The 12,922-nt window shown below is 35.0% G+C and overlaps 1 protein-coding gene across 4 annotated transcripts in view; it reads left to right on the top strand.

The window, feature by feature from the left end:
• The window catches only part of RPS6KA3 (ribosomal protein S6 kinase A3), a 75,664-nt gene extending 63,557 nt beyond the window's left edge, over positions 1-12,107 (top strand). For all 4 annotated transcript variants that reach the window (XM_071749610.1, XM_071749600.1, XM_071749628.1 and 1 more), the window contains 5 exons: positions 2,692-2,853; positions 3,050-3,126; positions 4,235-4,352; positions 6,787-6,927; positions 8,072-12,107. In XM_071749610.1, the coding sequence (XP_071605711.1) occupies positions 2,692-2,853; positions 3,050-3,126; positions 4,235-4,352; positions 6,787-6,927; positions 8,072-8,194 (621 nt within the window). In that variant the 3' untranslated portion in view covers positions 8,195-12,107. The remainder of the gene's footprint in view (positions 1-2,691; positions 2,854-3,049; positions 3,127-4,234; positions 4,353-6,786; positions 6,928-8,071) is intronic.
• The last annotated feature ends 815 nt before the right edge of the window (positions 12,108-12,922 follow it).

Genomic DNA, 12,922 nt, shown 5'->3' with positions numbered 1-12,922 from the left:
GTGTGGGTTTTTATCTGAGCCTTTGTGCACAGGAGTAGAACCTTTGGCCAGTAGCAGCATCCATGAGAACTATGAATAAACCATACCTCCTGGATGGAAATATCAATAATAGAATGCCACAAATCATAACCTGCTTCTGTCATACCACTTGTGGCCAAAAAAAGGCCCAGTGTTCATGCATTATGTAAGGGATTTTTACGAGCTCTTGTTTTTCTTTACTCTGGTTCTTAATGCCAGTAAATACTGGCATTTTAACTTGCATTAGATCACATGCTCTTTGGAACCTGAGGAATTTTCAATTTGCCTTACATTAAGTATATTTCTACATGAAAGATGGCCATATATGTAAACAGTGAGTACTTCAGTAGTCTAATTTTTCTCTGGAAGAGTCTCTGGTGTCTTCAGTGGATTTTCCTTTTGGATCTCTTTTGGACACAGAGGGAGGTCATTTTAATATGGTAGTAGGTAACAGCTGGTTTGACAGATTCTGCTATGTGTGCAGCCTCCACAACCGTTCCCAGAAGGAGTTTCTTCATGGACATTCATAGGATACTTTTGAACTGAAAAGTTAGCTAAGGAAGGAATGAAATCTTCCTCTTCAGGGTAAGCTTCAGTTCCAGCTTTCAGGCAAACCATTCCAAAACTATTAGTGCCAGCATACAACAATAAAGGGTTGGTACAATAGACATCATAAAAAGAATAAACAGGAAATATAATGTCATCTTGGAGCAGAATATTGCATGCTTGTAGATGACTGTGAATGCTAATCAAAACCAAGATGCTATGAAATAAGAGAACTAAAAAGTCCTGCGTATTGTTTTGCTATCCTCTGTTGCTCTAAAATAAAATGTATTTTTAATGCAAGATATTAAATGTAATTTTAAGCTGTATTGATATTATATATATATATATATGGCTTTACATATATATATTTAAATATATATTTTATATATTTTATATATTTTATATCTGACTATTTTTAAATTCACCCTTAGGAAAACATCTTAATACAAAAAGGTATTTTATTTATTCTTTGACAATAACATTTTGATTGCTTAAGAATTTTACATTTCAATTTGAACTAGACTGTTACACTTTTCCTCCCACTTGAGAATTGCTTCCCCTTCTTCCAAAAAAAGTAAAACTTAAACAGACTGGTTCTAGAAGCAGTCTGCCAAATCCACAGCTTTGTGATGCTGCCATTGCCCACCTCTTCCTTTCTAAGCCATTTAGGATCTAATTAAAAAAAAAAACCAAACACCACCAATTGTAATAAAACTGTGGGATATTTTTTCTTCTGCTTCTTGGAGCAGTAAAGGATGTTTCATCAATTTCTTAGAGAAAAAGGATTCTCATTTATCTCAATATCAAAAAAAGAGGGCTGTCAGGAGCCCATTCTCTCATACACTGACATCTCATGCTTGGATGTTCCTCTTAAGAGCTGTTGTTCCAACTCAGGTTATTTAATATCTTAAGTATTTGCATGCTGAAAAAGCCTCTACTAAATAGACTTACTGTGTTAAATGGCTTTACAGTCTACAGACACCCTGCAGCCTATTACTTCTTCATCTTGTGTTGCTTATTTTTCCAATACACTACTACAATTTTGGAAGAGTGTGTAGAGCTTCTCATTCTGCACATCACTTACAGGAGTTTTGGGGTATCTCCTCATTGTAATGTGATTACCTTCTTGAAATGTTTCACCACATTCTTTTCCAGGATGAAATGAATCCTCCATTCAGATTTAACCATGAAAAGCTGTGTTTAATATTAATCAAATACATAGGACAATCAGAAAAAGAAAGGCCTTCATAGCAGGTCTGTTTAAATATTTAAAAGAGGATATTTAGATCCACTCTGCTGTCTTACAGCAGTATATACCTTCTTCTTTACAGAGAGCAAAGCTTCTAGAGACTTTAGGCTAATTTGTCTTGTGAAAAAAAGTATAACAAGTCATCTGATGTGAAAGACTGCCCTGGCACATTCCAAGTTTTAATAAGGCTTATTTATAACATAGCTTCAAATACGATCAGATTCATTCTGACAGATCTTTGATGGCTTCTACAGTTTAAGTCAAGCATTTTAGATCTACAAAACATCCATTTGGGAACCAGTACAAGCTTTTTTGACATGTCTGTCCATTAGGAGAATACCTCTTTGATATTTAGGGTTTTTTCTGGCAGGACTGTATTAAAATTCCTCTTTAATCAGGCCTTAAATGTTTGCACTGAGATAAATTCCAATTATCTGAATTAATAGAGTGGAATGTAATGGGTTACTTCAGCACCTAGAGTATGATTATATAGCACTGTGGCACATCAACAGCTATGGACATCCATTACATCAAAAGATATTACTAGCCAAAGGTTCTGATTTAAATAATCTTGTAGGTATGCATGTTAAAATAGAAAATACATGTATTCACCCATCAGACCATGACATCTGGGACTCTCTGTACAAATAAATCTGGGGGAAATGGAATGTCTGGAGGGGGCTTCATATTTGGTTTCCAAATTAGAATTATAGTACTCTGAACACCATTGAGCATCAGAATGCTGCAGCTAATGTTAGAAGCGAGAAATCTGGAAGCTGATAGGATATTTGAAATTAAGTACCAGATTTGATAATTATACTATAAAGCCTTTCCTGTCTTTAGCTTATTGTACTCAGTGGTTTGTTTTATTTTTTTAGGTTGTTCATAGAGACCTGAAGCCTAGCAATATTCTATACGTTGACGAATCTGGTAATCCAGAGTCGATTCGAATTTGTGATTTTGGTTTTGCAAAACAACTACGAGCAGAAAATGGTCTTCTGATGACTCCGTGTTACACAGCAAATTTTGTTGCACCAGAGGTAAATACCAGGAGAGCTTATATGCTTCAGTTTATTTTGATGGGGTTCTTTTGCTGGCTAGAAACTTGTTTCACTTGTGTGTAACACGCTAACTCACTGTAAAACCCAAAAATTTGAAATCTCACAATTTTAATGGCATAATTAAAGTATTTCTAGACATACTTTAAAAATAAATAAATAAATTTGTCTCCCTCAGGTTTTAAAGAGGCAAGGTTATGATGCTGCATGTGACATCTGGAGCCTTGGGGTTCTGCTTTATACCATGCTTACTGGGTAAGGGTAAATTTAGTTTGCTTTGCTGTACAACAGCAAACCAATATAAACAAAAAGGATTATAAATGTATGCCCACTCTTGAAGGTGTTTCTATTGAGGTGCTGATTAATCTCAACTTTGGCTTCAGTGGGGGTAGAATATGCATTGCCTTTTGTAGAATCCAAGTTTGCAGGGACCAATGTGAAACATTCTTGGCTTTTCATGTCTAATCTAAGTGTTTCATTTCTGCTTTTTGGTGATTTAGGGGGAGGATTGTTAAATGAGAAAATTAGCTGATTAAGCAGCATATATGTTGAAGGAAACATATGTTCCAAATATAATTGCAATGCATTAAGCATGAGTATGTGCAAAAATCAGTCAGTGGAAAGTTTGAAGTGATGCAGTTAGGATATAGCAGATACAATAGAAATGCATTTATGTGTGCAGCAGAAATTAATGGTATAGAAGATGTATATTAAATTCTCCTATAGTTCCCTAATCTCAAAGATGGTAAAATGGTTGCTACTACACCTGCCAAATAGATTATCTTTCTGCTAGATTATTCAGATTGCCACTTTGGTTAAGAGTTAACATAATCGGAGACATTTTTGGCATTTAAAAATATATCAGTCATGAACATACTTGGTTTTAGATGTATCTCCTTTGGTTGTGGATGTTCTGATAGCAGCAAGAATGTATTGAAGCAAGGAAATATGCTATATCTTCCTCCTTCTAGTATCAAAACAGCATTTACTCTTTTTTGCAGAATCATCATAAAGTCTTCAAACCTAATTTTATAACAGCTTGTTTTATTACTTCAGTAAAATATGAAGGCTTAAGGCATACTTTCTATAATTCAGGAACCACCACTACTTAGACTGCCAGAGGAAAAATCTGGTTTCAGACCCTATATAGAGAGAATGCCTACAGTAAGAACAGACCTGTAGTCATGCATGTAGTCTGCAGTGTTGTACATTTTCATGTTAAGGATAATTTGGGTTTTAGAGCTATTTGAATATGTGTTGCCTCTAGTAAGTTGAACTCGCTGAATGTTATTATCAGATTTATAATAACTACTGTCCTCCAGTTTGTGGAAGTTAATAACATTTCAATTTTCTGTTTAAATAGCTACACTCCTTTTGCAAATGGTCCTGATGATACCCCAGAGGAGATTTTGGCCCGAATAGGTAGTGGGAAGTTCTCTCTCAGCGGTGGTTATTGGAATACTGTTTCAGAAACAGCAAAGGCAAGTAGATTTGCTTTGTGCTTTGGGGGATAAGACACTGACTGCAGTGTAACATGTTGCATATAATCTATATTTTATATACGGTTGGGTAGGTTCCAACCATTATTGTTATTTCAAAATACTGATCTGATCCTTTATGTGCTTAGAAGTTTGTTTACTACATCTGATTCTTTCACATTTGAACGGTCACTTGCATGTAGGAAGAGAGGTGTCTCTCTTCTCTCAAGTAACTGATGATAGGACATGAAGAAATGACCTTAAGTTGCACTTAAGGGATGCTTAGATTGGATATTAGGAAAAATTTCTTTACTGAAAGAGTGGTCAGGCATTGGGACAAGCTGCCCAGGGAAGTGGTAGAGTTGCTGTCCCTGAAGGCATTCAAAAAATGTGTAGATGCAGCAGTTCAAGGACATGGTTTAGTTGGCATGGTGGCGTTAACAGCTGGACTTGATCTTAAAGGTGTTTTCCAAGCTTAATAACTCTCTGATCCTATGACAGTCGTTAACAAATGTCTTTAGAAATACAGTGTATTCACTCAGTATTCACAGGCATGCAGAGTCATCCATGATGACAAATGATGGAGTAAAACGTCATGTGGAAGCATGATATTCAAAAATAATAACCTAAATCAGGGATAATGATAATATGATGATGATGATTACCATATGTTCCACTGATTCAGGATAGAAAATAAAATAAATTTTCACATTTTTCTGTTAAGGTCAGTTCTTCAGAATTACCCAAGACAGTTTATCCTGTACTGTCTCATTAGGATTTGATCAGTGTATTCTTTTAATATTCTTTAAAATTCTTAAAGTACTTTAAGAACTTTTGGTGTGTAAATGTCATATCTAATCTAAAAAAACTAAAACAAAAAAACCAAACCAAAACAAAAAAAACAAACAAAAAACCCAAACCCAAGTATTATATGTTCTTGGTTTTGCATTTGTACGAAGTAAAATTTTAAGACAAGGTGTTTTTTTTTAAGAAATACATTTTTTACAGCAAATAGACTTGAAACTTCAGTGTGCAATATCCTATATACTCCTTCTGTATAGCTACTCTAAGGTGCTAGCTTTCCAAGAAGAAAAAAAGTTACATATGCTCTGCTCTTTCATGTGAAGTGATCTGTGATGTGTGTTCTAATGTAATGTTCTCATAACTCAGCCATTTTCCTGCAAAATATGTCATTCATTTGTTTGAAAAATCAACCTGTCAGAATAACATGTTTACACTCATCTGGTAGCATCAGTTTTGTCTCCCTTTAGCACCATTCTGTTCAGTTGTATTCAGGAGTCTAGAATGGAACAAAACCTATTAGCTATGGAAAAAAAAAATCATAGATTCCTTTTTAGTAATAATTTTAAACGTTTTGATTTTAATTATAAAGCAAATAATGACTTAAATGGAAGTGTTCAGTATTGCTAATCTAACTTATGTTAACATAAATTCATTTGTAGTGAGTTAAATGTGTTTCCCCACAGGCAGTGGAGAACCTTAGTGTAGAAATGTTTTTTATGCTCGATCCTTACTAACTGACATCTAAAGTAATTTATAAAGTATTATGCTGCTGTATACCTTTGTTTTCAACATCTCGAGTGTTGTATGCAATTCTGATTACTGTAATTTGAAAAAAAAAAAGTTTAAGAGATGGTAGAAAAGGATGTACCAAAACAATAAGTAAAAATCTTATTAAATGTCAACTACTTCCAAATAAAGAGAGTAAATAGAATATGACATAACAGACAAAAGAGATCATTTAATTGATGGTACAGAGAAGACTGATTACTTTTTTTCTCATATGATGATTTTACTAGGGAAATCAGGAACCATTAATACTTTCTGCAGAAGTTAAAACACAAACAAAATTAAGTATCTGATAATACAGTTCACAACTTAAATTTAAAATTGCTGTGACAGATGTTTGAGAAGACGGGAAAACCAGAAGTATAAGCCATAAAATGAGTTCAGAGGTGATGAGGTAAAAATCACTGAAGAGATGTTTATGGCCACCAGTAGTACTAATAATTAACCTTCAACTTCCGTTGTGGTTGACAGACACTGGGGAAACATGCAAATTAAAATATTATCTCTTCTTTCTCAATTTTTCCTTTTTCACAATACTCTTTGCCTACATATCTGCTGTTTGTCATTGCTAAAAAAATTACTGCTATAGTGGAGCCTCTGTGTGCATATTTTTATGTTAATGTATTTTTCCTCACTTAATTGAGTACTTTTCTGTTGTGTTACCAAACATCCATTAAGTCATGTAATTAAAAGATAAAGTATTAGCATAACTGGAGCAGGTTTTCAGCTGTTTCAAACTGACGCTATGAGCAAATTTTTATGCCACTAGAATCCTCAGTTTCAAACAGTAATCTTTTTAAAAGCTGGTATTTTACTGCAATTGGCATTGATTCGGTTTTATTGACAGGACCTCGTTTCAAAAATGCTTCATGTTGACCCACATCAAAGACTGACTGCAGCCCAAGTTCTCAGTCACCCCTGGATAGTTCACTGTGACCAGTTGCCTCAATACCAGCTGAACAGGCAGGATGCTCCCCATCTAGTGAAGGTAAGTAGATATTTGTTAAATTTTGTTACATTTGCTCTTTAGCCAAAATCAGTGTAAACAAAAGGATTTTTTTTTAAAAGTTGCTGTGTTATGCGTTCCTCTAAATACTATTCAAATGTTGTTATGACTGGGAGAACTTTTAATATGTAACAGGATTCTGCAAAAAAACCAGTCATGGAGGGTACATCTAACACATCTGAAAAAGACATTTTCTTATGTGTGAAATTTATTGAACTTACAGTGGCTTAACTTCTTTAAAACATGGCATGAAGAAATCATTCTTCTGATAGCTGAAAATGTTGTCAGGTGACTGTATAGGGGAGCTGAAAAATATTTAAGCTAGTTTTACAGTTTCAGAGGCGGTTAATCAAAAGTGACTAAAAGAAAACAGTGCACTTCCTGATCACCATATAAGCTAAAAAGAAGTCAGAAAGGCAGTGATAATTATTACAGAATCATACTGTTTTGTATTGTCTGAAGCACAATCTGTTTTTGACCCTTATAAACTTCATCACTTTGAGCAAGCAGAAAGAAATCAGAAATAATTGAATTCTACTTTTCTGTATTCTTCCTGCATTCAGTCCTACATCCAGGAATCTCTGTCATGCAACATAAAAGGGATCTGAATAATATAATTAATACTCTCTCTGAGTCAGTTGTTAGAAACTTCTGGCATCCAAAAGCACAAGTGGAAGGAGAGGAAGTTCTGATACCACAGCTCTGATAATTTTCTAACTTTTTTTTTTTTTAAATAAAATATTAATGTGCTGAATAATGTGGATGACTTTAAAATATTTTGTTGAAAACTGAAAATATTGTATAAGTGATAAGCAGAGACAGCCCACTGGTGGGATTTCATTCCCCTATTATTTCACGAAGCATGGAGAGAGAACTTCATGTAGCGATCTGGGTTCAGTTTTTTAAGCAATGTAAAATGGCTTTAGATTGATCTGAAAACTATTTATTACCCCTAAAAAATACTCACTCCTAACAGTGCTGTCATATAAGTAATGTAGTGGTATGTTTCATTTTGTAGATGCAAGTAGACTGGAAGTTAAACTTGTTCACAAGTAGGACTGTGTGATCTCTAGTATGTGTGTCAATTATAATGTACCCCTCTTTTTTTTCCCCCCCTGCTTCACAGGGAGCAATGGCAGCAACTTACTCTGCTTTGAATCGTAATCAGTCACCAGTTTTGGAGCCAGTCGGCCGTTCTACTCTTGCTCAGAGGAGAGGTATAAAAAAAATTACCTCAACAGCCCTGTGAAGTGACCTCAACCAGATATTTGGTACCATGGCATAAGATGATAGCACAAATCATGGCGACAGGTAGCACATATCTGACAGATACCTGCAAGCACACTCTGTCCCAGCTGGTACCTAAAATGCTGCTGCTCCTGCTGCTGCTATTGCTTTCATCTATTCTCGCTTTAAACTGTTGATGGCAAGTTACTGATCTGACTGGAGCTTCAAATGGAGTGACAAGTGGAAACACAGTGGAAACGATCATGTTCACGAGTGAATAAACCAGAAGAATTATGAATGCCGCCTCTGTCAAAAATACACTGAATAAAGCACTCTGCACCACATAGCATTATTTTTATAAGGAATATTTTTTGTCCCCTAAAATATTCTTTGTTACAGGTAGAGATGGACAGTTTATGTTAAGCACTTAGCTTAAACAATCTGTTTATATTAGCACTATATACTTTGTGCCATCCAACATTTTGTATGTTTTTGTAAACAGTTCACAAGCAGTACATTTCTGTGCTGTTTTCTTTAATGTATACATGCCTTGTTTTACTTAGATATTATTAATCATTTTGACAATTAAGCCTGATTAAACAGTTCACCTGGATTAATCAGTATTGTTGGACAGCTCTAAAAGAAGCCTGACTGTTAAACAGCTATTGAATGTAATACTATGAATTATGTATTTCTCTTTGCCTACATCTTTTCTATATTTCCATGTTTTTCACACTGCATGTCATGTTATGAAAGTCAGGATACTGTTTATAGTATTCAAAATTTAAACAGTGGATCTCTCACCATGCTATATATACAACAGGTAGCATAACCCAGAGAAAAGGTAACTTGCTCCATATCTCAGTCTGTCTTTTGTTCCTCTGCCCCTTCCTTTTATTCTTTTCCATCTAATCTCTGGACTCAGGAATTATTGCTAAATACTTTCTGATAGAGGACATTTCTATGTTGTTTATTCTTATAACCCATTGTTAATATTTTATCTCCATTCTGTGATTTTTGTTTAAGCTGCAAAGGATTTGTTCAGTAAATGTTGGCATTATAGAAGAAAGGCAGCATTGAAGGTAAAGCAAAACTTAATGTCAGCTAGTAAGCAGAAGCCTGCAAAAAAAAAAAAAAAAAAAAAGTAGGTTTAAAAAACTGTGTTCATCATCATTGCAAATCTGATGGATCTAATGTTCTGTCAGTTATTTTCTCATTATTTTAATTGACATCCAAAACAAAATGAGACGAGAGTCTTCCAGATCTGTCTGGGATTAGAAAGGGTTCTTATGATATACCATGAAAATAGTATTGTCCCAGTCAGGTAAAACAAAGCTGTTTGGAGTAAAGTGTTCTCACTTTTCCCCAGATGGAAGCAAGTTTGCAGGAATAGTGAAATACTCATTTTAAATACTAATACAAAATTTTAATACTCTTAGACTCTAAATGTCTTAAGTAATTAAAGGTGTATCTTGATGCTAGTCTTGAAAAATTAATTGCCCACATGAGAAAGTGCATTGGAATGTGTTTGAATCCAGTGAGTGCCCCACTCCACCAAAATATTATGCCTCATCAACTCATTCCAGGCACAAAAATGTCTATTGGGAATTCCAGCTTTAATAAATACAGATCTGAGTGAATAGCTCTATGTGAACAATACAATTAAAAAACTTAAAGGTGCAATGTTGTGTTTTGCATAAGAAGTTATTTCTGGGATTTAGTTTTATTAAATTTATTTTACAGTGATGAATTTGCTAGTTTACCTGAAATCATCAGAGATTTGTCGAAAGGGAGAATTTCATTTGCTCTAAATGAATGTGAAAGTGTTCCTTCTGCCACAAGCTTTTCTGAGTTCCTTGGAGAAGCTCCCTTTGTTAGACTTGCAAAAGATTCCATGTATGTGTTAAATAGTTAACACATCACAAAATTGATAAGGAATCAGTTTTATGAATGAGAATTCTTAAATTACCATTGATCTCATAAATTTGACCTTGCAGCTCTTCCAGGCAATCAGCATTCTTCCCTCACTTGGTGCTCTAGCAGTGAAGTTCCATTTAGCTGTACAGATGCACCTACCCTTCTTTCAAGAAACATCTTTAACTAGAGGCAGAAAAAGGCCATTTTAATTTTTCTTTGTCAGTGTCTGCAGTTCCAGAGGAACGGTGTTTAAATGTGTTAATCTGAAGACTGTCATATCTGGTTAACAAACAAGACTGAAATAAAGGGAATGGTAGTACTTGCTAGTGTGTCAATAATAGCATTTCAGTTCAGGAAGGAATTTCTCCTGTGTTCTCAGTGCATGAATATATACAGAAAGCTGGCCAAGAACAGACATAAAGGAGGAAGCGTTAAGCTGCTTCATTATTGGCAATATCTATGTTAAAATAATGCAAAAAGACCTACAGTAATTTTATTTCATCCATATTTGTGGCTCTCAGGCTCACTGGTCATTAGCCAAATAGTGAAGCAAGGTTACCTTGTACATTTTATATATTTACATTCTCAAGTAAGCTGTTAATTTAGTCTAGACTCTACAGATGTTGCTGCCATGTTGTGTATATAGCAGACAGGAGGAACATTGTAAATGCTAATAAAACAGGGCAGTAAAGCACATGCTAACTCAAATGTGTTGAAGTCTAGTTCCACTGTATTTTTAAACTACTTTCTAAACCAAGGTGTAAAGGACCCATCTATGCAGGCAGTCTATTATACAAGCTAGACTTCCATGGTTTTATGTACCTTACCTCCTGTTTTGGATTCATGCTCACCACATTCATGTTCATTTTTATGTTTTTGTAGCTGCAGTTGTTAGGAGCTATAAGGAAATCCAGTTTATGCTTCTACAAATCCCAGCACCTTTCTATTAGAATGTCAGTTTCTGTGACACACCGTGTACATTCATTGCTGGACTGCTTCTTGGTCTGCAAAGCATAGCAAGAGCCTCTAGGATAAATAGTCAAAGGAAATAAAAGGAGAACTGCAGATACAGGTGATTTTTCTGTATGTAGGTTTCTATATGTTGGTTTACTTTTTATAGTGTGAAATTATAACTTACTGTGCTTGAGAGCCTGAGAGAACACAGGAAAGAGTATAGCTGTAATACTCATTAAATGCCATCTATATCCACTTAGGGCAAAGTTCTTTATTCATGATCACTGTAACACTGAACAAAAGTTAAAAGGAATTCTTCAAGACAATATTTAAAACTTTTTTCTAAAGAGTCAAGGCATAAGAAAATAGATTTATGTGTCTGTGTTTTGCTTTTGTAAATGTGGTGTACCAACTAAAGCTGTGCTTTTCTATTATTGGATGGAAAGGATTCAAAGTATGCTGGTCCTTAGTAAGCAGCAACGGTTAATAGATGAATTTTCACTTATGAAAATGATGTAAATGATTAGCTTTATCTTGTTGATACTCTTGACCTAATCAAAGGGAAGGTGTACTTATGAGGGATGTAATTATTTTGAAACCTAGTTGGGGGGGAGGGTGGGGAAGGTCTACTTAAAATGTTTTTAAAAAATGACAAAATGACAGATAAAATATTTTTCTACAATTCTATACAATCATACTTTATACTAGTTTTCTCAGCATGGCATGTAAGTGAGTCTAAGGTACTGTTCCAGAAAATCAGTGGGATTGTACCTTGTTCTAGACCATTACAAGAGCATCTGTTAGATGCTTGGCACTGCTGTCATAGAAGCGAAATGCTAGTTAAAAAGACAATTGTACTGAATACTTTAAATGATTGTTTTTTTCAGAGTTTGATCTAGGAAGTGTTCCAATCATGCTATTAATGTGTAATTAGAACTGCTCCGGATGTAACTATGAGCAGTTCTGGAAAGGTAACATTGCTTGTACTCCTGTTTAATGGCAGGTTTTGTAGTCTTCAAAAGAAATTGACATTTCTACTATGAATAAACTTTCAAACATTTAAAGTGCTTTTTTGGTTAATAATTTGTTCTGCCTGGTTATAAAAGTTGTTGTGTTCGAACGTCACTAACTGAACTACACTTGCAGCATAGCAAGTGTGCATTTCTAACCAGATACATTTTTTAATAAGTGTTTGTCAGAATGTCTCTACATGACAGAATATTTAGTCAGAACACTATTAGTAAGGTACAGAGGGACCTGAAGGAAAAACAGTAGTATTCAGTAGCTGCTATGGACCAAATAAGTTTGACACAACAAGATCAGAGAAGTGCAAGAATATTGTATTTTAATAGCCTGTATGGGCTCCAGTTCACTGTAGAAGTGCAACTTAAGGGTAGGCTGCTAAATAGTGCTCGCAATGTCCACATTGCTCTGGACATTGAGAGGCAAATCTGATAAATAACTATCGAGTTTTATTGACTAATTAATGAAGATTTAAACATTTGGAAAAGGAGAATATATATATAAAGTACTCCATAAGCTTCACACCCTTCTGCTTCAGCAGCTCAGAGAACTTGGAAGCTTAGAAGGATAATGGTTTTTAGCCTTGCAACCTGGAAAAGATGGAAAATGTTTAGAAGCTTTCTGTAAAATAAAAACAATAGTTCTGACAGACAATATATCAAGACTGTACCCAGTGCTCCTGTGAAGTGCACTACAGGCAGTATGTGAGAGGAGGAGGAGGGGGGGAGGCTTGGTAAACATTCAGAGCAAAGGACAGCAGACAGGGCCAGGAGGGAGGGCGGCTTTACCTCCCCCTGGGATCGAAGATATCTTGGATCTAAGGCAGAACCAGCGCAGACTTCGTCCTGTCTGCCTA

The sequence above is a fragment of the Heliangelus exortis genome, chromosome 1, assembly GCF_036169615.1.
Source record: "Heliangelus exortis chromosome 1, bHelExo1.hap1, whole genome shotgun sequence".
Lineage (NCBI taxonomy): Eukaryota > Metazoa > Chordata > Aves > Apodiformes > Trochilidae > Heliangelus > Heliangelus exortis.
Note: the sequence above shows the minus strand (reverse complement) of the source record. Positions and strands in the feature narration are given on the sequence as shown.